Raw genomic sequence first — 25,941 nt, forward strand, 5'->3', positions numbered from 1 at the left:
TTGGATAAAGTCTTTAATAATTACAAGAATTCCAGATTCAGTACAGAAGAGTTTACAACAAATAATATTTCTCCATACAAAGGCAAAATAAACTTTTCAAGTAACAGCGTCTGGCTCTGGAGTCTCAACACCAGCGAGGAGAAGGGACAGGGACACACGTGTCCCGCGCTGTCCCCAGCCAGGGACGTGCCCCGTCCTCCCCGGCACGGCAAACCGGGCACCGGTAAGGCACTGGTGGCATGGCCCGTGTCCCCCGCGGCACCGAGCTGGTTAGGGTGTCGGTGACACATGGCACTGCTCCGGTGTCCCGGGGACCACTGCGACCCCAAGGCCCTGCTCCTCCCCACGGGAGCCCCCGGGCACCCCCAGCACCGGCGCTGCCAAACCGCGGGGGCACCGACACGGCGCCCGGCCCTGGGCGCGGGGGACGCGGGGCCAGGCACCGCATGACAACGTATTCCCAAAAGGCATCGACACGTTATTATTACTGTTGAATACAACCCCATATAAAACTGAAGCAGCAGCAGCAATTCTTACCGAGGGACCTACACTGAAATAGGTTTAGAACATAATTTAAAAAAATAAAAACAGCAAAAGTAGCAAAATATATGGACTTTTTTTTTTTTGTAGCAACTGATATCTACCAGCCACTAGTACCTCACTACCCCACCGGTATATCTCTGGTAACAACCCTTTTAAAAAGACATGTAAATATATATTCATATTTATACATATTTTAGCTATGTACACAGGAATCTGTTCCGAGCGCTGCTGGGTCCGGCCGCCCCCGGCAGCGCCGGGAAACGCACGTGCCGCGGCTCCCGCCCCCCGGTACCGGCGCTGGGTCGGCACAGCCCGCAGGTGCTGGTGCTGCCGAGCTGCGGGACCAGCCCCGGGGCAGCGGGGCCGTGCCGGCGGGTTCCCGGCACACCAGTGGGGTTCCTGGCCCACCGGTGGGGTTCCCAGCACACTGGTGGGGTCCCAGCACACCAATGGGGTTCCCAGCACACCCCCGGCTCACATGGCCGCAGAACCCGCTGCTGGTCTCGGCTTAGCGAGTTCTCCAAGGTGCAGCTAAGCCCAGCTAAGCCCGGCTCTCCATGCCCTGCCAGGAGCCGCTGTCCCAGGCTGGGTGGCCGGTGCCCCGGTGCTGCCCACCCGAGAGGGTTTTGGCGTAACCAAGTGGAAACAGTCAAGCACAGAGTTCATGGAAAATTGCGTTAAAAACAATAAAAGGAAACGCCAAAAACCCATCAGAACAAAAGCTTCGGGCTGCAGGGAGTGACGACGGAGGCGGCAGGAGGAGCAGGAGGGGTGGGTGGGTTTGGTTACGGGAGATGCTGCGGTTTGTCTCTGAACCTGCCCTGCAAGGGCTGAGCGCGGCAGCCCGCGGGCGCGGCACGGCACGGCGCGGCACGGCGCGGCAGTCCTCGGTGGCAGGGCCACCCTCAGTGTCGCTTCAGGCTGCCGTTGGTGTGCTGGGGGGGCAGCTTGGGAAGGCACGGCTCGTCCGGGAGGGGGTCGTGGGAGAACACGGAGTCCTCGCCCGAGGAGCAGGTGGAGCTGCGCGTGGCCGGGAAGCCGGGGGAATACTGGTCCAGTGGCACCGAGAGGTCCAGGTACTCCTGGGGGGGACACAGAGGGCTCGGGAGGGGACATCCCGGAGGGGACATCCCAGCAGGGCTGGGGGGCGCGGGCTGGCGCCGTGTCTCTCCTACCTGGTTGGAGGTCATGGCCACGATCCTGTCCAGGTCCTCCACCAGCTGCTTGAAGGTGGGTCTCTGCGAGGGGACGGCGTGCCAGCAGTCCCGCATCATCATGTACCTGGGGGCACGGGGGGCGAGGGCTGAGCCCGCGGCCAGCAAAGATGCTGAAGAGGCTATTGCGTTTTTATATGCTACTTATATTTATATATTTGTATTTGTAGGCATTTATACATTTGCATGTTTATCTATTTATATTTATAGGTATTTATATATTTACATTTATCTATATCTACAAGCTATTGCATATTTAGGGCTAATCCCGTGTGGGAAGGAGGGAGTCCCTGCCTGCCCACCCACCGGGGGTCGCGGGGCTGTTTGGGAGGGGATGCAGGGGAGCTGAGCTGGGAGGGGGATGCACAGTGGGGGGGCTGAGCTGGGGTCACCCCGGGGTTCACCCCGCCGGGAAATACCAGAGGGGGGTGTCAATTATCACAAACGGCTGAGCTGATGTTTTTGCAGGGAACTGCTGGGCAAGTGACTCTGAACGTGCACGCGGGGTGGTGCCGGTGTCCCCCCCCGTCCCCGTCCCCTGCGGCGCTCACAGCTCGTTGGTGCAGTTGCTGGGCTTGTCCATCCTGTGCCCCTCCTTGAGCAGCTTGAAGAGCTCCTCGACGGGCACGCCGGGGTAGGGCGAGCCGCCCAGCGTGAAGATCTCCCAGAGCAGCACGCCGAAGGACCACCTGCCGGGACGGGACCCCATGGTGACACCGCGGGGGTGACAGCCCCGCCGCACTGACGGCTGACGCACAGCGGCAAACGAGTCCCACCACCAAATACAATTGTGATTCAAAACACAGGGTGTTTCAAAAAGATGGACCCAACGTGTTACAATCACACAAACATTTCAAACAGTTTAACAAGTTATCAAGTTTTCGTAACATTTTTATAAATGCTCTGTGTTCCCTCCTGCTGCTGTGCGCACCATAAGGGTTTTATTCATGGGCAGTTTGTGGTTGCAGAGATATAGTGATTTCAAATGGGGTCCATCTTTTTGAAACATCCTGTATTTTGTCTGCTGGCGCTAATTGTGTTTTCACGTAATTAAGACGGATCACAGCTGGTGCCCTTTGCCGCGGTGCGTGTCGTGTTCACCGGCGGGTGCTGGGGGTGCAGCGGGCGGGCGGCAGCGGCGCAGGCAGCGAGGGAGGTGCTGGATGGGGTGGCTGAGACGGGCCGTGTCCCCCAGGTGAAAGGGACAAGCGAGGGGGACAAGCGAGGGTCCCCCCAGCCCAGCCCGTCGCCGTGAAGCCGGGCAGGGAGCACAGGTCCCGTGGCCGCTACTCACACGTCGCTCTGGTGGGTGTAGATGCGGTCGAAGAGCGCCTCGGGGGCCATCCACTTCACCGGCAGGCGGCCCTGCGACACCGAAAGCCCCACGTTGGCTGCGTCACCGCGCTGGGACATCCCGGCACGGCAAGCACCGCTGCCATCGCCCGCCACTCACGTTTGTCGTCTTCTTGTAGTAATCGATGTGGTGGATGTCGCGGGCCAGCCCGAAGTCAGCGATCTTCATGACGTTGTCCTCGGTCACCAGCACGTTCCTGGCCGCCAGGTCCCTGTGGATGCACTGACCGGGCGCGGGGCGTCAGCTGGTCCCCAAGCCCCGCGATGAGCGGGCTGGGAGCGCTGGGCGCACCCCCCGCCCCGAGAGCCCCTCACCTTCTTGGAGGCCAGGTACTCCATGCCGCGGGCCACCTGGTACGCGCAGGACACCAGGTCCTTGAAGGAGAGCTGCTCCTCGGGGACGCGGGCGGGGTTGTAGCAGTACTCCATGCCCGGGGGCCGCCGCGCCTGCAGGTACTCCCGCAGGTTGCCCTTGCTGGCGTACTCCACGATGACATAGAGGGGACCTGCGGGACAGCGGGTGAGCGGCCAGACCCCGGCACGGGGGTCCCGGCCCCCCAGGGACAGTGTCAGCCCCCCGGCCCGCACATCCTCACCGTCCTGCGTGCAGGCACCCAGCAGGTTGATGATGTTCTTGTGCTTCCCGATCATCTTCATCATCTCCATCTCGGAGATGAGGTCGGACAAGTCCTTCTCCGTGGCGTCAGCTAAAACGGGGGGTGGGCAGAGGTCGGGGGGTGGCAGGCTGGGTCCCCCTGTGTCACACCCCCAGCCAGGTTGTGGCATTGCACCAGGACCAGTTCTTGCCACCACTTACACTTGAGCATCTTCACCGCCACCTTGGTGACGCGGTTGGGCTTGTCCTTGTCGAGGCCGATGGCTTCTGCCAGCACCACCTGCCCGAAGCAGCCTTCGCCCAGCGGCTTGCCCAGGATCAGCCTGGGGGACAGACCGTGAGGGGACAGGTCCCTCAGCAGCGCCGCCGTCCCCCCCAGCTCCCACCCGTGTCCCCGGGGCCGGGACGTCACCTGTCGCGGGGCAGCTCCCAGCGCGGGTCCTCGGGCAGCTCGTACTCCGAGACGCCGGCCAGCATGGGGGTGCCGCTGGACGAGAGGCGCGAGGGCCGCACCAGCATCACGCCCGAGTTCATGGAGGAGCTGGAGTCGGCCGAGACCTGCGGGGGCCGGGGGGGACCGTGGGTTACCTTCACGCAGCGCGGGGGCGGCGCTGCGCTGCACAGAGATGCTGACCGGGAGCCTTTGCACCCCAACCCTGCCTGCATCCCCTTCCTGCATCCCCCTGCCTGCATCCCCCTCCTGCATCCCCCTGCCCGCACCCCCTGCCTGCATCCCCCTGCCCGCACCCGCTGCCTGCATCCCCCTGCCCGCATCCCCCTGCCTGCAGGTGTGGGGCCCCACCAGCGCTGCTTCCATGCTGGACCCAGATGAAGTAATTTTTAATTAATTTCTGGCATGCTGATACCACAAAAACCTACAGCCTGGGAGTTCTCTGTCTCCTCGGTGTGTAACACACGCTCCTCCGCTGGAACGTTAAACTGCTGTAAATCCTTGCGGGTCCCCAGCACCCGCTGAGCCCGCCGGGCGCCAGGAGGGGCTGTGCAGCCCCCGGCTCGCTGCACCGCCAGGCCAGGGCAGAGCCCATCAGAACCCACTGACCCTCCCCACCGGCTGGGGAGGGTGGCACATACAGCAGGGGGAGACGGTCCCAGGTCTCCCTCCATCATGCTCATCCTGAAACCTCCCCCCAGCAAGGGCAGGTCCTCCGGGAGGGGCAGTAGGTGCAAACGAACCCCCTCTCTACTTTCTGTTACCTGTCTGCGCAGGGGGATGCTCTTGGCCAGCTTGTGCACGGCCAGCTGGCTGTTGAAGTCCGTCTTCTTGGTGGTGCTCTTCATCTTGTAGATGATGACGGTCACGACCATGCAGGAGATGAGGAAGGCCCCGGTGCAGTAGATGATGATCTCCAGATAGAGGGGGGACGTCATCATGGCCGGGGTGTCCTCGATAGCTGGGTCGGTGCGAACAGCGCGTCAGCACCCGCAGCCCCTGGGGCTGGGGAGCGGAGCTGGGGAGCCGGGGCTGCTCCCCGTGCTCGGTGGGGACACGCTCTGCATCGCCGGGGACCTCAGTGCAGGGTGTGGCAGGGACCGGGGTGCTGAGCCCCCACCCTGCTGGGGAAGGCGCGTGGTACCCCAGCTCCCTGCCCCACGGCTGGGCAACGTCTCTGCCGCATCCCAGCGACGCGCCCAGGGCAGGATGGAGCTCTGGGCTGGGGAGGGGTCAGCTGGGGAAGGTGTGAAGTGGGGGGACAGGGGCCGTGTCACAGAGCTCTCGGGATGCTCCTGCATCACCGCCAGGGATGGGGCACCACGGGCACCCCTGGGCAACGAGTCCCCTGCCCGCTGCAGGTCCCCCGGGCCCGGGGGTCACCCTGTGCATGGAGGGGTGGAGGGGCTGCGCAGCGGTGCCCGGGCGTTACCGATAACGACTGTCAGAGCTCGGGCAGCGCAGGCAGAAGCAGCTCCAGCAGCAGCGGGACCCCGGGCTGGCGGGGAGGAGGGTGCCGTCCCCCCTGCCGTGGGACAGACCCCGCTCTGGTGGCCGCTGGTGGCAGGAGGTGGCAGTGCCGTGAACGGCGCAGAGCAGCCGCAGCCACGTGGCACGGTGAATCTGTCAGGGTGGGAGCTGCCATTGCACCCCAGCAGCACCCCCAACGCGGCCCCCCCAAAGAACAGAGCCCCAGACAGAGTTGTAAGAGGGAGTCCGGATTTTGTCCCACCTCCGAGCACACCTGGCAAAGCGCCACCTGATAACGGGGAAAGTTTTGGCTGAAAAGCCACCACCACACAGCGCCCCAAAAACTTCCCTGGTGGAGTTATCAGGCTGGGGCCCGCGCGGCATTGATGCCCGGGGAGCAGCATCAATGGGACAGGGACAGCGGCCCCGCAGCGCAGCAGAAGCGACACACAGCCCCGGTTAAACACCCTGAGTATGCATCGTCTGGGCCAGGGAGAGAGCGGCGGACAGACCCCAATTGGGGGCGAGGGGGACACAGCGGGGGACACGCACCCCGTCCCACGGCCTCGGGGGAAACGCCCTCTCCCGGACCGTGATGCATACGCTGCAAAGGAGGGAGGAAAGGAAGAGGAGTATATACCTTCGAGAACTGTCAACCATGCAGAGTGATGGGAGATCCCAATAGAATTACCCGCCAAACATGTATACTCCCCAGCATCCTCAAATGAGACATTCCTTAAGTGAAGGACTTCCATTTCTTTGTCTGTCGTGTTAACGCCAGCCGTCTAGAGGGAAAAATGGAAGCAAAAAACGGAGAAGCAAACGACATGAGACCTTTGGGAAGGAGGCCAGAGAGGAGGGAGAGCCCTGGGGAGCAGACAGAGACGGCTGCAGACCTGCTACGAGACCCTCGGGATGACCACTCATCCCGGCCACCTACGGACACGCTGGTTAAAAACCCTTCACCACACTGAGCGTCCTGCCCATCGGAACATGCTGGCCATGGGCTGCATGGAGAAACCAGCCCCAGGCAGAGCCGGCCGCTGGAGACACGAGGACGGGGACAGGAGGGCAGCACGGACGGGGGGACACACAGGGGACACACCGGGACACACACACAAAACCAGCCGGCCCTGCTGAGTGTTTTTCCATGGCTTGTGGCACCAGAAACAGCAGAAACCAGAGAGCCCAGAGGTTTGTTTTCCGCCGCCGGGGAGCGACGGTGCGAGGAAACGCCGCAGCGGGCGTCCTTCCCGTTACCTGTGGCCAGGGGCCTGGTGACAGTGAGCCACGCAGACTGGTTGGCCTCGCCAATATAATTGGAAACCTTACAAACATACTCCCCGCTCTCCGCCTCTGTCACATTATACAGGGTCAGCACCTCCGCATCAGAGCTATTAATCCCCGAGTGCTGGAACAGACCAACAACATGGAGTCACACAGACGCGGCCGCCAACGGCAGCGCCCGGAGCACCGGCAGTGCCGGAGCATCGGCATCAGCCCCGCCGGCGCGGGGGTGCCCCCCTGGTACCCGGGGTCACAGGAGGAGCGGGCAGCCATGGGGCTGTAATCCTGCTCCCCATGCACCCAGGGGGCAGGGGCACAGCTGGGGACGTCCATGCACCCCGGGTCGGGGGACACGGCTGGGGACATCCATGCACCCCTGGGCTTGGGGACATGGCTGGGGACACCCACGCACCCCCAGGGGTTTGCACCGCAGCCGTTTGCTCACTGCGAGCAGGGAGAGCTGCTCTCGCCGGGCCAGATCGGGGGCTCAGCCGCCATCTCCAGCGCCATGCTCGCCCCCAGCCCCACGGCGGGTGCCTTTAGGACTCCCAGGGATGGCTGCCCGTGTGCAGCCGGGGCCGGGCAGCCCCACGCTCTCCCCCAGCTCCCCGGAGCTCCCCGGCGGTACCTTCAGGATCTGCACGTAGGGCAGGTTGTCGGGGCCGATCTTGCTGCCGTTCACCTCGATGTGCTTCAGCCACTGGATGTGGGGCTGGGGGTCGCTGTACACCTTGCAGACGAACTCCACGTTGCTGCCCAGGGCCACCGTCTTGTTGGCCGGCAGCCCTGCCTGCAGGATGGGCCGGTGCGGGGACCGCTCTGCGGATGGGGACACGGGGACCTTACGGGGTGCACCCTGAGCCCCCCATGCGGGGGGACCCCGGCTGGCGTGGGCACCGATGCATCCAGTGTCCCCTTCCCAGGGACCCCCCGTGGCGGGGCGAGAGCAGCCAGAGGAGCTGGGGACAGGGACAGGTGAGGTCCCAGCGCAGGGACAGGGACCGCAGTACCTATTGGGGGTCAGAGGTCAAACAAACCTAACGAGGGCCCCAGCCGTTAACAAAGCGGCTGCCACTGCGGTGAGTCAGCATTAACAAACCCCTTTGTTCCCCTCCCTGACTGTTCCCTTCAGTTTGCTCAGTGTAATCAAATTAAATCACATTTTTAATGCTTCATTTACTGGCATTTAGAGCAGCTCCACATGTGGAACTGCTCAGACCAGCCTTCCCAGCTGGGAATTACGGCTAATAAGGCGATTAGAAAAAGTTTCTGTCTGGTCTATGAAATTATGTCCACCACAATTAAAAATCCCCAGACCGGGTCAGGTGAACCTTCTGCCTCCGCTGCCCGGGACCGGCTGTGCCGCAGACTCCCCGTCCCCGTCCCCACAGGGCGCAGCACCCGCTGCTGCTGCGGAGGGTGGGGGACGCGGGTGACCCCCAGTTGCTCACCCACGACATCCAGCTGGTAGGTGTGGTTGATGCTCCCGTACTTGTTCTCCACGATGCAGGTGTAGTTACCCTTATCGGACGGCACCACCGAGTCCATGATGATGCTCCAGGTCGCGTAGCGGACCTGGGGACACGGGGACAACGACAGCCGGTCACATGTCAGAGCTGGCCCGGCCCCCGGCCCCCGCCGCAGAGCCAGGACATAAATCTCCCTTTGAGGTCACCTTTCCCCTCTCCTACGGAGGGGCTGTAATTGCTCCCAGCTGTCCCGGGACAGCCTCGCATGAGCCAACTGTGCCGAGAAGCAGATGTTGGGAGCCGAGCGTGATGGGCTGGCCCGGCTCATGGGACACCCCTGCGCGGCGGCCCCAGCGCGCAGGGAACAGACCGGCATTGTTCCATTGGACCCGCGCTGCTCCGCGCGGCCAGCAGGCACCGTGCAGCCCGGACGTCACACACCCGGGACACCTCCCGGGGGACACGGGTGCTGCTGGCCAGGCGCTGTCCTCTGGGACGGGTCCTGGTGGCGCGGGGGGCTGCGAGTGCTCCCCAGGTCCCGTTTGGGCACAGGGACAACTTTCCTGCGCCCGGCTCCGGCTCCTCCTGGCGAGACCCCCAGCCCACTGCATTCCTCCCTCCCAGCTGGAAACTGGTTATTTCCGCAGCCCCACATTTCAGCCCCATTAGCTATCCAGGGCACGGCGCTGTCACCGGCCGGGGAGCCGCGGTGCTGCCAGCTCCCCGGGATCCTGCGTCCCTGCCAGGACGTGCTGCCCAGAGCCAGGGCTGCGACGTGGCCGAGTTCCTGCTGCGTGTCCTGGCACCTGCTGGAGCCGATGGCACGCAGCGCCACGGCCGATGCCGCTTGTGCAATAGTGGCGATGGAGTGACCGAAGCCGCGTCCCCGCAGCACCGAGGGGCACAAACCCCGGGCAGGCTGCAGCCGCACTCCAGGAAACCAGGGGAGATGAGGAAAGGGGATTGTGGTGGTGACCTTGTGGGGTGACCTGGGGGTCCCCACTGGCGCTGCCCGCAGGGTGACAGCCCCTGGATGCTGGAGGAGCGCGGCCCACCCGCCCTCTGCTCGCGGGGGATTAGGCGAAGCCGCAAGGACAGGCTGGCCCCCTCCCCCCGGCGCTGACACGACCCAGAACCAGGTCACCGCTGTTGTCACCGCCATGGGGCGATTTGGCAACAGGAATGGCGGAGGGGCCCATCTGCCCCTGCTGGGGGCTGCGCGGACAGGGGGCTCGGTGCCTCTTAAGCTGCAGAGCCCCTTCCCCATCCTCCCCCTGCCCGGGCGAGCCCCCTGGCTCCGGCCCCTCGAGGGGCACCCAGCCGGATGGAACATCTGCCGGCTGTGCCACCCCGGCCCCCCCGCCGCGGTACCTTGTAGCCCCCGATGCGGTGGTCGGGTTTGAACTCCTTGCCGTTCTTCAGCCAGCGCAGCGTGGGGTTGGGCGTCCCGCTCGACGGACACTTGAACTTCACCGTCTTGGCGGCGGGAACAGCGTGGAGCTTCTTCTCCATCTTCTCGGGATAGGTCCAGTACGGAGCGATGGCCTCTGTGGAGCGGGGGGGGTCAGCACGGTGGTGGGGGCACCCGGCCAGACCCCCCAACCACGGGGGACACCAGCATTTTGCTCCAGGTTTAACCCAGGACGCCCCGGCAGGGCTGAGTGGGGACGCCCGAGGGTGGCTCTGGACACGGGTGTTGTTCTCCGTCCCTGGGCGGTGCTGGGAAGTGTCCTCAGCTCCCCCTCGCCCCCGCAAAGCCAGGGCAGCGGGGACAAACCCATCCCACACGTACGGTTCGGCTTGGTGTTATCTGCCTCCTTCTCCTCTGACGAGGAGTCGTCTTCATCGTCATCATCCTCTGCGGAGGGGAGCGCGTCTGCAAGAGAAGCGACGTCCCGGCTGAACATCCGTGCACGGGCCCTTCCCCAGCGGGACCGGCCGGGGACCGGAGCACCATGGGCTGGTGACACGGGACGGAGCCCGGTGGGTGACCGGGGCAGCGCTGGTGGGGGGCGCAGGGACCGCGGGTGACACCGCTGTGCGTGGCCCCGGCACAGCCAGGGCCGGCAGCGCCTGCATCCCGGTGTCACAGCCATGGACGTCGTGCAGCAGTTTGCCCTGCGGGTGATTCCTGTGTCCACACACGGGTCCTGTCCCACACCTGGTGCCACCAACCCCTCTGGGGCAGCACCCAAGCCCCCACGGGCACAGAATCGCCCCACGCCTCCGCAGCCACCGCGAGCACTCGTTCCTCTCCAGCCTCACGCTCCAGCGCAGACCTCAGCTCACCCGGCCCCCCAGACCAACCGGCGACACCTGCGCTGCTCCCCCCGCACCGCGGCAGGCAGGGACCCCGCGCTGCACCGGTGGCTCCGGGGGGCACCCCGAATCTGCCCGAACTCACCGGGCAGGTGCATGCATGGCCGGTGTGGGTGCCAAGGCGAGCGGGGCTGCCGGCTCGTCACTCCGCAGCCCGGCCCCAGGGCTGCCCCTTCCCTGCGCCTGGGGCCACTACGAACCTGAGACATTGACGGAGAAGTAGGTGGTCTCACTTCCCGAGGGGCTGTTGGTCATGCAGGCATAGAGCCCCGAGTCCTCGGGCACCGCGTCCCTGACCTCTACCTCCTCCCCGGTAATGCGCGTCCGGTTGTTCTCGGCCAGCTGGACGCCGTCGCGCACCCAGTTGATGCTCTGGACGTCATCCCTCAGCCGGCAGCGCAGCTGGAGGAGGTCGCCGGGGTGCGCCGAGTACGACTCCACTTCGATTTTTGCTTTGGGCAGAGCTGGAGGGGTTAGGAGAGAGAAGAAGAGAAGAAAAAGGAGAAAAGGAATAGAGACCGAAGGAAACCGCTGCTGCTGCCACCACGGCTCAGTGTTAATGAGGCACCATGCGCTGCTGGGGATGCTCCAGGAGCGGCTGCCCCGGGGGCGGCTGCGGAGCAGGGCAGGCAGAGGCAGAGCTGCGAGCACCCCAAGCAGCACCAAGCGCTTCACCCGCGGCAGGACCCGGCCGGGGAGTTCAAAAGCGCTCACACACCGCCACGGCAGGGCCTTTGAAATGGGGGAGAAACGGGCAAATTGAGCTTTCTCAGGCAGCAGCAGCTGTTTGGGCAGGAGCACCCCAAATCCCAAACCCTGCTCGGCTCTGCCGCTGCACAGGGCTCCCGGGACCCCCAGCACCCTCAGCCAGCGAAGCGGGCCAGGGTCCCCATGCCACCAGGACCCCCGCCCCGGTTAGAGCGCAGGGACAGGGGCAGCAGAGCCGGGGGCTGCGCCAGGACAGCGGGCAGGAGCGGGGTCTGCGGGGACAGGTCAGCCCAGGGCAGCTCCGGTGACACAGGCGGTGGCCGCGGCGTCCCCTTCGCAGCCCCCGGGCGGGGATTGCTGCAGTTGCTCCGCGGTGCAACACTTGTGTGAGCAGCACAAAGATCCTTTCTCTCCATCCTGCTGCTACGTGAGCTGGTCTCTCCTGGGTTGTGCGGACACGGCTCCATCCCCAAGAGCTCCGAGCGGGTGCACGAGCGGCTCTTGGTGCAGAGCTCGGGGTTTCAAACCATCCCTTTGAATTCCACGGAAGGGTTGGGGCTGCTGCAGCTCCAGAGGCCTCCAGGTGCAACTGCTCTGTGTCAGAGGGTCCAGAGCGGGGGCTGAAAACCCCCACAAACCCCGTGCGGGCAGCCCAGCAGAAACCGCCCGGAAACGCCCAAACTTCAGCCGATCCCCGGCTCCAGGAGCGAGGCGCTCGGTGCGCACGCAGCCCGCGGGGACAGGAGCGGAGCCACAGCTCTCCCTCGGGACCCACACAGAACCCGGCAATTCGCAAAACAGCAGCTAATTACAAACGCCCGCAGCACCCGAGCGCGCGCTGGAGGGCTGAACTGCAGAACCAGCACACGTTATCAACCCCACCTCTCGGTGCCACCGAGCCGGGCAAGCGCAGCCTCGTCCCCAGCTCGTCCTTGCGCCCGCAAGGTCCGTGCCAGCACCGAACCCTTGGGCAAGTGGCCCTGGCCGGGCCAGCGCAGGCAGGGGCGCAGGCTGGCAGCATGGGGACAGGGCTGTCACCACGGCATCCTCCTCCCGGACCCACCAGCAGCTCCCTGCTGCCAAAAACGAGAGCTCAGCGCTCCAGAAACTGCCATTTACAGCACCGTGATCTGCACTTTGCTTTCTGGCCGCTCCTTTTCGTGCTCATGAGAAGTTTCATGGGGAAAACAGCTACAAGCAGCTTGAGTTTCTCCTTTTTCTTTTGCTGAGCACTTACACAGAGCAGCGTGGTGGGGCACAATTCACCTTCCTTGGCTGCTGGAAGGGCAACAGCCACAGCTCCAGATCCATCCCTAAGGCGTTATAAAGCATTTTAACATGGAAGGTGAAGACTGGTGGGAGTCCCTTGGTGGCGGAAGAAAGGTCTTGCTTTCGCAATCCTGCTTTCCCCTGCTTTTCTCTTGCAGGACGGGCACTTCCAGCAGCCCTGATTTGTGTTTCAAGTGATTAGTCACAGGCATCTTCAGAGGCACACAATGCAGCAGCCATGTCCCGATGTCCCATCGCCGTCTGTCCGAACACCACAGGACTGGGTAACACAATGTCCTCCTGTCCGTCCCGATTCCCTTCTCAAGCAGAGCAAGGTCAGCGAGCGATAAACAGCTGCCGAAACCCAAACCAAGGCGAAACTCGGAGCCGCAGGCACAGCCGTATCTGCCCTTATCTCGCTGCCCCCTCGGCGCTCAGGTCTGTCCCTCCCCACGCACCGATAAACTCGTTCCTTATCGAGCAGAACAACCTGCAGAAGGTGGCTGGAGCTGCCCACGAATGTCCCGACACTGCGGCGGCGCGAGAGCTCGCAGAGGTCACCTCCCCGCCGAGCCGTCCCAGGGCCACCACGGGCTCCTGCCGGGAGCTCTGCAGGTAAACCTGCCGTGCTGAAGCTCCTGCCAGCCCCTGCTCTGCACACGCCTCCCAGCGGGACCTGCAGCCTGAGGACAAGGTGGCCTGGGGGTAGAAAAGGCCGTTGGAGCGATGCTGAGGCTCGAGGATGCAGCGACGCAGGCTCAGCATCGCGCAGCCCCCGGGCGGCCCGCACGAGTGCCGCCGCTCCTCGGCCATCGCCCGCGGCCGCGCGGCACCGAGCAGCCCGGGCAGGGCCGGGGCCGCCGGCGTGTGGCCAGATCGCTTTTCAAAGGCAGCAGCCCCCTGCCCCGGGCCGCGAGCCGGGGGCTGTTCTGCATTACAGCGTGACGGGGCGCGCGGAGGCGTTGGAGCGATGGACGGGAGCGGGGAGGCAGAGGGCAGGGCAGGACCGTGCCCTCTGCTCACCCACAGCCCAGCTCTGGCACTCGGGGATGAGGCGGAAAACGGGCTTGGTGGGAACAGCCTGTAAATGAATTCACAGGCTAATGAGCGTGTCCAGGTTCCCTCGGGCGGGCTGGGACGGCGCTGCGGGGCCGCCCTGGCACACGGACAGCGCCGCGGCCGCCGGGACGGCTCTGCTGGCACCGCACAGCCCAGCTCCCGCGGCAGATGATGCACCAGAACCCCCTTGGAAACGCAGCATCTGTAAAACCAGGAATGGCAGCCGGGGCAGCTGCGGTACTGATGTACCCACGTACGTTAACGAGGGTGAGCCCGTTTGACCGCTGGCTCCATCCGCCTGAAACGTCTCTTTCTTGTGTCCTGGTTCTCTGTAACCCAAGCCCCGGCCCCAGGTGCAGCCCAGCCCCTCCGCAGAGCCGCTGGCCGGCTGCGCCCACGGGGCGCCGAGCTGCCCCGAGCAGCCACGTTAGCACAAGTTTAATCGGCCAGACAAACGCTTGGCTCTGCTCCCCGGGCCTTGCCTGCCCTGGCGCTGCACGGCCGGGCTCCGGAGCCGCACAAAGGGGCGACCGGGGCGGGGGATCCCCTGCCCAGCCGGGCTGTGGGGATGCTCACAGCCCCTCTGAGCAAAGCAGGGCAAAGGGAGGAGGAGGAGAGCAAAGGAAACACCAGCAGCTCGCCCGCCTGGACAAAGCAGCAAAGCAGACACGAGATCTGGCACTTCTAAACTATCTGCTGTTCCCTCTTTAACCCAAACTCCTCGGGGCAGGGAGGCACCCCTGTTTCCCGGTCTGGGTCCCGCAGGGCAGAGCCCCGATGCCCCAGCCCTGCACATCGCTCCTCGGCTTTCAAAGCAGCCCAAAAAGGAGGTGCAGGCTGCAACGGCCAGGGCAGCCTGCGCTGCTTTTATTACTTTATTCCAGCTTTGAAATGGAACTGAAAGCAGGGCCGAGCGCCAGCCAGATGGAGAGTGTCACCAAGCGCATATAACTGTCACCGGCTTCCCCGGGCTGGCCCCACTGGGGACGGGGCCGTGGGGCAGCAACCCCGGGGAAAGAGCGGCACAGATTAACCTTCACCCCCCGTATCTCCACGGCCCCAGGTCTGTGCACACACACAGCGAGGGGCCTGGCGCGCAGCCCCCGAGCGCGGGGGCGGCGGGTGCGATGGCGGTGGCGATGGCAATAAAGCGGCCAACAAAGCGGCGCGGGGACAATGCGGGCGGGGGCGCGGGGCCGCGGCCACCGGTTGCCCTGGAGACCCCAGCAGGGCTTTCCGAAGGTATTTCCTGAAGAAAAAGCACACACATGCCCGGCAGCCCCGCTAATCCCAACAGGAAGCGCTTACCGGGATGCGGGGATTGGCTTCTTTCTTATTTAAAAAGCTCCTGGCCCTGCTGGACCCCCCCAGCCCGGGGGGAAGCTCCCAGCAGCATCCCTGCATCCCGGGGGATGCACAGCACGGGGATGCCAGCGGTGCGAGGTACCACTGGCTCTTCCCTGGGGGGCTCAAGGTATCTCTGGCTCCTCCTGCCCCCGCCAGCCTGGGGGGCAGCAGCTCCTCCCCTCCCTCTGGTCGCCAGTTGCTTCCTCGGGCAGGGAGGGGGGTTATTCGCTGCCCCGGGCGCCCCCGCCCTGCCCAGCCTGCACCTCAGATGAAGCAGTGGATTGCAGTTCCCGTCCAACGGGAGGTCTGGGGAGCGAGGAGGCGGCAGCACCCCAGGACACGGCAGCACCCCCGGGGCACGGCAGCACCCCCGGGACACGGCAGCACCCCCAGGACACGGCAGCACCCCCGGGGCACGGCAGCACCCCCGGGGCACGGCAGCACCCCCCGGGACACGGCAGCACCCCCCGGGGCACGGCAGCACCCCCGGGGCACGGCAGCACCCCCCGGGACACGGCAGCACCCCCCGGGGCACGGCAGCACCCCAGGACACGGCAGCACCCCGGGGCACGGCAGCACCCCCGGGGCACGGCAGCGTCCCGCTCCCCCAGAGCCGCTCTGTTCTCCAGGCAGCGATGGGCAGACCCCGAGCGCTGGAAATGCCTGAGCAGCAGCGGGGACAATAGCAGACAAGGAGAGAGGAAAACAAATCCCCTCGGCAATTTTCTGCAGGTTTCTATTTAACCTGCAGACAAAGAGCGGCTTTGTGAGGGAGGGCCGCGGAGGTTGGTCATGGAAATTTTTTGGCTTTTTCCCCTTAACTAGGGGTTTTTTACCACCTCCAAATTTAGGTAGCTATAAAACACAGTAAGTGCCCATTAATATTTTACTTGCTGCAGAACTTTCAGGAACGGGAGGGAGCCCCTGGCAAAGGCCGAGCGCCCGAGCCCCCTCCCCACGCCACGAGGAGCGGGTCGGCCATTGCAAAGCCCTCTGCGGCGAGGCCGGGGCCGCTGGCCAGGGATCACTCGCTCCCTCGGGAGGGAGCCTGGAGCCTCACAACCGGGAGAAACCCCGTAAACATCCCCAACAAAGCCCGGGAGAGCCGCTGCCTCTGCCGCAGAGGGACCCCAGCACCGGGACGCTCAGGAGCCGGTGGGGACTCAGGGGAAGGACAGCGAGCCCGGCCATGGGGACACGATGTCCCATGGCGCAGGAGCCGTGTCCCCACACACCCCGTGGGACCCCAGGGCTGGAGCTGGAGCCCGCGGCGGCGGGGACGCACACGGTGCCGGTGGCACGGCCGCGGCTCTGGCCCCGCAGCGGCTCTTCCCATCCCGCGTGTCCTGCCGGGAACATTTTGTTCCCACCAGCCGGCCCCGGAGCCAAGGGACGGACTCTGCTCCAGCCGGGCTCCTGCTGTGGCACTAATTGGGCCGCCCTGGTGAGAACCGTGTCGGGAAATGTTTCCAGAGGTTATTGTTAGCCCTGGCATGAGGCTGGCGAGGAACCAGCTCCCTCTCTCCAGCCTCTCCTCCTCCTCCTCCTGACACTGCTCCCCAAACCCTCTGGGGGCTGCAGGGCACCCCGAACCCACCTTCCTCAGCTCAGCCCTCAGCCTGCACCCCCGGCAGCTCTCCCAGCGCCGCTCTGCTCTGCGGCAGCACCAGAGCCGTCCCTGCCCCACTGCCGCCAGGAAACCTCTTCCAGGAAGAGCAATCTCCCGAGAAAAACATGTTTACCGCTGCCGACCGCCTTATTTACAGAAGTGGGGAGCGAGCGCGCCAGTGGAAAATCTCGGAGATGGCCCCTGTGCACGACGCTCTGCCCGGGCTGCTCTCGGGAGCCGCCGGCTCCTGGGCATCGCGCGCGGCCCCGGCACCCGCGGGCGGACCCGCAAACCAGGACCCGCCGCTCGCACCAGCACGGAACGCTGCTGCTCCCTGGGTGCCACACAGCACCGCACAGCACCGCGCCACCGCACAGCGCCGCGCCACCGCACAGCGCCGCGACAGCAGCCTCTCAGGGTTTCGGTGGGAGGAAGAGGGAAGGGGGAACCAGCCTGAAAAAGCAAAGCAGTACCCCACAGCCCAGACATTCTTGGGTAATTAAAACCAAAAGGCAGAAAGTCAGAAGTCCCGCGCGGCGGTGCCTGGTCTGTTTATTCTCTGCCGCACCGAGGGGAAGGCCAAGGCTTTGAAATGCCAGAGCGGCGCTTGGGCCGGGGCCGGCTGTCCCCAGCGCCAGGGGACCCGTGCGCTGCACCCGGGCAAAGCCGGTCCCACGGGTGCTCCCCAGCGGGGAGCGAGGCCAGGGCACCCCGGGTCTGCACCCAAACCCTCATCCCCAGGAGCAGCCCAGCTGCCAGCAGCTCAAGCTGCAGATTGTCACAGGGAAGCGAGTGCCATGTCACACACTGACCCCGCTCCAGGGACACAGCCCCCGGGGCTTTGTAGCCTTCTCCTAACCAACAACATCAGGTTTTGCCACGATCTCCCACCAGGTTTAAGCCGCCCACAGGTGATGCTGATGCCGTGCACAGGCTTTTTGTGCCCACACAAATTGCTCTTAGCAGACAAGACGTGCCAGGCAGCCGGGTGACACTGCGCTGCTGCCAGGGACGTGCCCGTGTCCCCACTGCAGCCCTCGCACCAGCCTCTGCCTGTTCCGCAGAGACACCAGCCAGGTCACCACCAGGGAAACGCGAAGACACGGAGCCCCCGTTGGCCGCTCTTACCTTGTTCGGGCAGGGTGGGGGCCGGGCGGGCGGCGGCGAGCGCGGCTGTGACCAGCACAGCCCAAAGGATGAGGCACCGCCAGGTCAACATCCCACTGCTGCGGCTACTGCTCGGCGACTGGGCTCCGCAACTCCCACTCCATGGGGACCCCGGGCGGGCGCGGGGGGGTCTCCGCCGGGCCGACAGCCCCTCCGAGCTGCGAGGGAGGAAAGCAGAGTCAGGGCAGGAGCGGCTGCACCCCGCGTCCCCAGCCAGCCCCGCCGTCCCAGCACGGCTCCGCGGGGACGCGCCCGGCACGGCGGGTGACGCTCCGGAGCATCCAGCCCCGACACCACGTCCCCGGCGCGGGGCAGGTCCCCGCAGACCCCTCCGCAGCCCGAGCGACCCAGCGCTGACTGGCAGGGTTGTGTTCTCCTGCGCTGATATGTCAGAGTGAAACCGCTGGTGAAGCACAATCGAGTGCAGAGAAATTTCCCAGAACGGTGGGAGAAATTTTCAAACAGCAGTTATAAAGAACGGGAGATTTCTGCTCTCCCGCTGTCCTCTTCTTGCACCTAGCCTGTGCTGCAAAGTGGAACTCCCATACAGACCAAAACACTGCAAGAATTTGGAAACAAAAACCTCCTTGACCCTGGCTGGGTCACCATGCTATGGCAGGACCCAGAAATGTCTTAGTTCTCTAACTTTGCTCAGATGAAAAATAACCTCCCACTCCTGCCGCTCTGCGGGACAGGAGATGCTCCTGGTGGGCTCCGAGGGGTCAGTTCTCCCCGTGCGGGCTGCCAGCAGGCACGGTGTTTGCAAACGCCCTCCTGCCCCGGCCCTTGCTCCCACAGCATCTTCTGCCCTGAGCGCCCCCGGCAGCACCAGGACCCAGCACCAGGACCCACCGGGACCCCAGGTGCTCCAGGACCAACCCCAGACTCATCTGTGGCAAATCCAACCATCCCAACCTGATGTCATCCATGTCACCGTGCAAGCCTGGCAGAGCAGATCCTGCTGCAAACCCCGGCTCCTTCCATTCCCTATAGGATCTATAGGGCACATGCAGCCACCTGCTATGGCAACGCCTTCCCGGAGCCGAAGGGGTTAGCCGGCGCCTTGGCCCCGCTCCCACGTGCGGCAGATCTCTTTCCACCAGCAGCTGTTTTCAGCGCGGCCATTCGGGGAGAAATCCCCGGTTTCCAGGGCCAGCGCCGCAGTTTGCTCTGGTCCCTGCCAGCTCTCACGCTGGGCTCTCCAGCTGCTCGTCCCCTCGGGTCCCCGGCCCCTTCCCGTGCCAGGGGACGCTGCGTGCGGGGAGGGTCAGAGCGAGCTCTGGCACGGGGACACCCAGCGGAACCCGATCCCAGCTCAGGACACCCCCGGGATGTGCCCTCATCCTCCTCCCCCGGCCTGTCCCTCCCTCCCACCATGCCGGAGCGTGGAGCGCTGCCAAAACGCGTTCGAGGGGGACGCCGGAGCCAAAGCCCGAGCGCAGCCGCCCTGGCCAACTGGTCCCAGCAGCGTGGATGTGAGCAGAGCCCCGCGCTCCACCCCCGCCACACATCTGCGCCTCGGCAGCAGCCTGGGACGCGGGTCCTGACACCGGCCGTCACTAATTGTCCCCCTGGGCTCCGCCGATGAGCTCGCCAGCGAGATCCCTGCCCAGCTCATTGCACAACCCCGGCACGGCCGCGCCGGTCCGGCCAAGGCGATGCTGGCCCCGCACCGCAGCAGTGGAAGGACCAGGGTGTGGACGATGGTGCTGTCCCCAAACCCTCCTCTGGGCTCCAGCTGAGCACCCTGGGGCGCAGCTGGGCCCCCGCGCCCCGCAGCCCTTGCCGAGCACCCTGAGCTCACCCCGATCCTCTCCCGAGCGACTCCTGCTCCCCAAAGCCCCGCGCCGAGCCGTTCCCAACCTGCTGCGTGAACAACCGCGTCCTTTTGCCGTCAGATATCTGTCTAAAGTATGTGCTGTTAAAAACTGTGAGTAATAATTGCAGTGAGTAATAAGCTGCTACTCATCCTCCCCACGCGCTGGGTCCGGCGGAGCTCCGGCTGCCGCCTGTCCCGTCCCAGCCAGGCAGCGGGACCCTTCGCTCCCCTTGCCCGAATCGCCGGCTTTTCCCCGAGGGTGGGCTGAGCAACCCCCAAGGGCTCCAGTTTAATACCGGGGGAGCTCAGACGCCCCCAAACAGCCTCTGCAGCCCAAGGAAACGCACCCGGGGTGCAGGTTCGGGGGCTTTGGCTGCCTCCTCCCTGCCCCAACCGCTCAGCCCTGCCCAGCGCAGGAGCATTTGGGACCCGAATGTTGACACAAGCGGCCGGGCAGGGAAAAGCGGCACCCGGCAAACACCGGCGTTATCTCCCAGTGCCAGCGCCCCCGGGCGCCAGGCAGCGCTTTAAAACAGTTATTGAATGGTAACAATTTATCGGGGTTTGGAAGGGGAGGTGGAATTCTTCTTGGAAAAAAAAAAAAAGTCTTCAGTATTTCTGGAAATTATTTTCTGTCTCTAAGTGGTTTGGTTATCGACAGCACACGCTCCCGGAACATGTCCTAATGTGGAGCGGCTGCGTGGGCCTCCCGAGCCGCCCGCGCCCAGGGAGGGAGGGACGGAGGGAGGGATGGATGGATGGATGGAGGGAGGGAGGGAGGGGAGGGAGGGATGGATGGAGGGAGGGAGGGGAGGGAGGGGAGGGAGAGAGGGATGGAGGGAGGGAGGGAGGGAGGGATGGAGGGCAGCACAGAGCCTCCATAAGCCGCAGTTCCTGAAAAATGAGTCAGTGCTGGCTCGGTGCGCGGCAAAGCCCTTCTCCAGATACACCTCGGAGCGGGCGCCTTCCAGCTGATTCAGGGGCTCACAGCAGCGTATTAGCAGCGTATTGCCACGGCGTGGGATCACGGGCACAGGGGCAGCCCCAGGGCTGGGAGTCACTGGGAGGGCACGGGAGGGAGGGAGGGAGGGAGACGCGCTGAGGTCCGGAGGGACAGAGCCACTGATGCTCGGCTCCAGAACGGTGCGGGACAGGGACACATCCTGCACAAACCGAGCATCCTCCTGCTCCCCTGAGCACGCTCAGCAGCACCCGAGGAAATCCGAGTGTTCAGAGCAGCGGATACTGAAGGGCCGGGGCAGCGCAGACCGTCCCCTCCTTCCCAAGGCAGAAGGGAGCCCCATGGCACCTGCCCCTGCCCCCTGGGCTCCTCTGCGCCTGCTGGACAGGATGAGGAAGCGGGGAGAGCGCTCCTACCTGTGCAAACAACAGCACTGGCTCTTCTCCCTGTTCATACAGCTTTTAAATACATCCCCACAGGAAACCAGGACAGCGCTCGGGCAGGGGGGGTGTCCGGTCCTGCCGGGCACCGTCCCCGCTCCCCCAGCACTCTGCAATTTACTGCTCAGGGGTGGATTCAAACAACTAAAAATGGAAGCAGGGAGAGAGGAGCCAGGGCGAACTGCCCCGCGGAGACCTGCTCTGCGCCCGCAATTACCACCGGCCATTACACCCACGGAGCTATTTCGGAGCAGCGACAGGACACCCCTGCGCCCACCCGCGCACCCTCCCGGGCTCACGCACCCCGCGTGCCGGGGAAGATGCTCTCACGCACCCCTTGCATGCCCATGTGTGCTGGAGAAGCCGTCTGGTGCAACCTGTCTCCCCCACTGTCCCCAGGGACCGCGCGGGCTGCACTTTGGCCTCTGGCTGCTCCCCCATCCGTGAGTCACAGGGCTGAGCTGTCCCAGGGACGCCGCGTGATGGGACCTTCCCCGCGCGGTGGCAGCCGCCGCCGGACGCTTCCGAGCTGAGTGTTGCGGGGAAGCCCCTTCGCACCCCGCGGCTCATCCCCAGGAATGCACCCAAGGTGCCAAAAGCAGGAGCGGGTCCCGGGGCAGGGCTGGGGCCACGCTCAGCCCGGGGCTCCCCGTGACGGAGCAGAGCTGGCCGTGCAGCATCCACCACGCCAGAGCGTCCCGGGGGCAGGCGAGGACCCGGGTGCCTCGGCGCCAGAGACCAGCGTGTAGGCAGCCGGCAGAGAAACAACAGCGCCAGGCCAAATCCAACGGGGAGAAGAGCTGGAGCTCGGCTCCCAGGTCGGCAAGGCTTCCGCGGGGGCTGCACCCACACGGCCCCTGGGGTGGAGAGGTGGTGACTGCCCCGGGAGACCTGGCCTGGCACGGACGCCGTGCAGCTCCAAAACAAGGGCAGGAGGCTCAGTTCTTCTCTGAGGCTCAACACGAGCAGCTCTCCAGGTGCCCTTGGGGAAGAAGGGCACGCCAAAGGCAAAATTCGTGGGCGACGTGGAGAAAAGCCTTTCCCTCAGCCCTCTCCTTGCCCCAGCCCGCGCCTCAGGTCAGGAACCAAGTATTGCTGAAATAGAAAGCAAATACAACTGCAAATGTAACTATAGGGAAAACCTATAATGCTTAAAGCAGACACATGCTTGGAAAAATAAATATCCAACTGTGCAGCATCCACGCTGCGTTAACCCTTCCCGGGCACGGGCGCTGCAGCCTGGCGGGGACGTGCGGCTCCCGGGGCGTCTCCGGCAGCCAGTTCGCTGCTCGCTGCGGGCGCCCAGCTGGGCACACGGGGCAGGGGGACGGGGCAAGGCCCGGCCTCACCCACGCATCTCTGTAAAACCGGGTTAGGTTTACAAGTATCCTCAGACTCGGGGGTCCCTACCCAAGGGCTTGATTTTCAGATTTACAAAGCATCCATGGGTCCCCACAAACCTCCCCTGGGCTGGTACCACTGACTGCTCCAGGACAGGGACATTGGGACAAACCAGCAGCCTCTGGAGGAGTCTGTTACCCAGCTGGGGAGGGGGCTGGATGGGTTTGTGCTGCCTCCATTTGCCTTCAAACCCAGAAGCAAAAGGTCCTCAGTGGGGGAGAAAGCTGAATGGCTGGGATGGGACGAACATCTGTGACCCAGCGCCGGCAGAGCGGCCCCTTCCAGCAGCCAGGCCTGGGGGCGGCAGCGCCGGGGAACCAGCGGCGCCGGAGCCGACGCAGCTCCCAGATCAGGCTGCGCTTTTCAGCAGATAAACACACAGGGAGCTCCGGTTCACACCTGGAAGCGACCGGGGCCCCTTCCCCGCAGTGCCACGGCAAAGCCGTGAGCCCACGGGTGCACACGTGGGTGCTTGTGCAGCGGTGCTGCTCCTGCCTTACCCCGCCAGGGCAGGGACTATTTGTTTTAATCCTCTCCGAGCAACACAAGGAAAAGGCAGCGGTGCATGCCAGCCCCCACAGAGATTAAGGGAGGAAGTGCTCCTGTGTGGGGAAAATGGCTGCGAGCCAGAGCAGGGTCCGCGGGGTCCGCATCCTGCGGCATCCCCGGGCTGGCCAGGGTGGCTGCCCCCCGCACCCCCACCCCTCTGCACACACTCGCATCCAGCTGGTCAGCACCCAGATCTCCAGCCAGAGCAAATCGCCGCCTCCGCCTGCACGCAGATCCCCGTTCCGCTCTGGCCGGGACCCTGGCAGAGCAGCAGCTCCCGGCCCGTCTGCTTCATTAACGCGAGCAGTTGGGCGAACCGCACCGCTGAGGTTTAAACATTGACGGGCAGGAAGCTGCACCAGCCAGCCGCGACACCCGAGACACGGGGCAGTAACTCAACAATCCGGGCAGAGCAGAGAATCTCCAGGCGGCTTCAGCGCTCCTGGCTGTAACCTGAACATGGACACGCTCTGCTCCCTCCTCGCACAAGGCCAGCTGGCTGCGACCGCGGCTCACGGCCCGACCGCAAAAATCCCCCAAAACGCCACCCGAAACCCAGGCGGGCGCTGGCGGGCTGCACACCGGCCCAGTAGATGACTGAGTACCACAGGCACCGAGGCCGCCACGCCGCGCTCCCTGCGCGTTCGCCATGTACAAACCGCAGCGATTCCCGGAGACCCGCAAAGAGTTTGGATAAAGGAGCCTCTCGGAGTCTCCCCCTCTCCGCAGGCAGCAACACAAAGGGAAACACAAACTCCAGGACCGCGTTATTCCGAACGCCCCAGGATCCGAAATCTTAGACAAAACCAAACCCAGCTCCTTCTCCATCTTTTTCTGGAAGCCGCGAGGCTCCCGCCCAGCAACTTTTCGAGAATAGGGGCCAGGCAGCAACTCGGAAAACAGCCCCGGCCGGGCTCCCCTGCAGCCCGGGGGCGTCTCCGGCCCCAGCCCGCCCCGGGAGCGGGGCCGCGGGCCGGTTTCCAGCCCCGGCTCGCTCCGAAGGACGCGCTCGGACCCGCCGCCTTTCAAAACTGCCGCCCGCCGAGCGGCTCCAGCCGCGGAGCGCTGCGAACCGGGGCCCCCGCGACCCCCCGGAGCTGCAAACCGGCTCCCCCGACAACGCACACCGGAGCCCCCCCGGTGTCCGCTAGCCCCCAGCGCCTGCCAACCGGAGCCCTCCCGGTGTCCGCAAAGCCCCAGCGCCCGCAAACCGAAGCCCCCGCGCACCATGCCTGCGAACCGGGGCCGCCGTCGAGCCGCCCCGCCACGGGTGCACCGGGAGGGGGGCAGGTCCGGCCGCGGCGGAGCCCCGCGGGACGGGGGTGTCCCCGGCTCCCGGATCGGGGCCCCGCCGCCAGCCGCACGGAGCACAAAGCGATGCCCGGCGGCCCCGGTCCCCGTACTCACCGGAGCCCCGCGGCGCGGTGCCCGCCGCTCCCGGGAACAATGGAGGGGAGCCCCGGCCGGGGCGAGAGGCGCAGCCCCGCCGCCGCCGCGCTCACAGCGGCCGCCCCATGGCGGGGCCGGCCCCGAGGTGGCGGCGGGAGGCGCTCCCGGAGGCGCGGCCGCCCCGACGGCCGCCGCTGCCGTTCCGCTGCCCGCGCCGCCGCGTCCCCGCCGAGCGCCCGCCGCCGGTCTGAGCCGCTCCCGCACCGCCCCGCCGCCTGCTCCCGGCTCCTCCCCCGCCTTCCTCCCACCTCCTCCTCCTCCTCAGCGGCCTGATGGGGCTTGTAGTCGCCGCCGGGCCGTCCCCCCGCCCGGGCCCCCGGGCTGCGCTCTCGGCAGCGGGGTCCCGGGGGTCCTCGCTGGGTTCCGCCGGCAGTTGTCGCCCCGGAACCAGCCCAGGCTGTGGCAGCGGGCGCTGGCTGTGCCGCGGGGGATGCTCACCCCGCCCTGCTCTCGCCCTGTTGCATTCGGTGGCACCGGGAAGCCTCGGGCCCCGGCGCAGGCAGGGGCCAAGGGGTCCCCTGCACCCCGCGGTTTGCCCGGACCCAGCCCGGGGCAGCAGCGCGCAGCAGCAGGTGCGGGCAGAGCTTCGGGCAGTGCCCAGCCCAGCTCTGCAAAGCAAGGCCTTGGGGCACCCACTTTCTGTGAGCTGATTTTTAAAAGGTTGCCAGACCCAAATCCTCCCCAGGAGCCACCCAGGAACGGCCGCTGCTGCAGACCCGGCCCTTCCCAGCGGCGTACACAGGCCATGCTCCGCCGGGGAGCAGGAACATGGCAGCTCTAGCACGGAGCACCCCAAAAACTCTCCACACAAACAGGCAAGCATGTGCACCTTCTGCTCAGTCTCAGCTGGCGCCACATTGGGTGCCAAAACCAGAGGGCAAAGTGGGGTGGATATTGCCAGGCCAGTGATGCCAGCCTGTCCTTACTCTCCCATGTGGGAGCCCACCCCGCAGAGCCCCAGTTTGTGCGGCTCACACCAGCCCCCCGAGCTGGGTGGCTCAGGGTAACGGGGGGTGCAGGAGGCCCAGGAGCAGCCCCAGCCGGACGGCGAGCCAGGGCACCCCAGAATGAAGACATCTCTGGCTGGCAGTGAAGACCTGTGCAAGGCAATGTGCAAGTGATTAAGTCATAACAGGGAAGAGGACAGGCTGAATTAGCCCTGTCAATCACCAGAGCTATATTTGAACCAAATGCTGGGCATCCATCTTCAGGAGCAGCCTCTTGCTGGTTCAGGCAACTGTTCAGCTTGCCATGCCAAGACCCACGGAATGTTTCCTTCCAGCATGACAGATGTGCAGACAGAAGGAGGGGGGAAGGTAACACACCTGCTGGGATGCTGCTCTCCCAGCAAGCTGAACGTGGGGAGCGTTTAGATGACAGCAGAGCCAACCCAAACCCCCACGGGCACAACTCACCCCACACACTCTGCTCCAGAGCAGCC

At 65.2% G+C, this 25,941-nt stretch overlaps 1 protein-coding gene across 2 annotated transcripts; it reads right to left on the reverse strand.

Moving 5' to 3' along the window:
- On the reverse strand, positions 1–24,672 carry FGFR1 (fibroblast growth factor receptor 1). Of its 2 annotated transcripts, XM_082072487.1 has the most exons (18): positions 24,459–24,672; positions 17,843–18,039; positions 10,923–11,186; positions 10,196–10,279; positions 9,775–9,950; positions 8,386–8,509; positions 7,563–7,753; positions 6,288–6,432; positions 4,942–5,138; positions 4,139–4,284; positions 3,928–4,049; positions 3,707–3,817; positions 3,426–3,616; positions 3,211–3,333; positions 3,052–3,122; positions 2,309–2,446; positions 1,719–1,824; positions 1–1,625 (listed from the first exon to the last, which is right to left on the reverse strand). In XM_082072487.1, exons 2-18 carry the CDS (start codon positions 17,931–17,933, stop codon positions 1,449–1,451), a joined length of 2,457 nt encoding a protein of 818 aa, XP_081928613.1. In that variant the 5' UTR covers positions 17,934–18,039; positions 24,459–24,672; the 3' UTR covers positions 1–1,448. The 2 variants fall into 2 exon arrangements, with proteins under 2 accessions (XP_081928613.1, XP_081928614.1); XM_082072488.1 differs by lacking the exon at positions 10,923–11,186.
- Positions 24,673–25,941: the final 1,269 nt, after the last annotated feature.

This window comes from Streptopelia decaocto (genome assembly GCF_964273445.1).
Source record: "Streptopelia decaocto genome assembly, chromosome: 25".
Classification (NCBI taxonomy): domain Eukaryota; kingdom Metazoa; phylum Chordata; class Aves; order Columbiformes; family Columbidae; genus Streptopelia; species Streptopelia decaocto.

What these genes read in the sequence shown, in the direction of transcription:
- FGFR1 (XM_082072487.1), bottom strand. Translation starts at nt 17,933, where the DNA reads ATGTTGACCTGGCGGTGCCTCATCCTTTGGGCTGTGCTGGTCACAGCC. An exon ending in ACCGCATCGGGGGCTACAAG is followed by an intron (nt 8,510 to 9,774) that starts GTACCGCGGCGG and finishes CCGTGTCCCCAG; the next exon opens with GTCCGCTACGCGACCTGGAG. An exon ending in AGTACCTGGCCTCCAAGAAG is followed by an intron (nt 3,334 to 3,425) that starts GTGAGGGGCTCT and finishes GCGCCCGGTCAG; the next exon opens with TGCATCCACAGGGACCTGGC.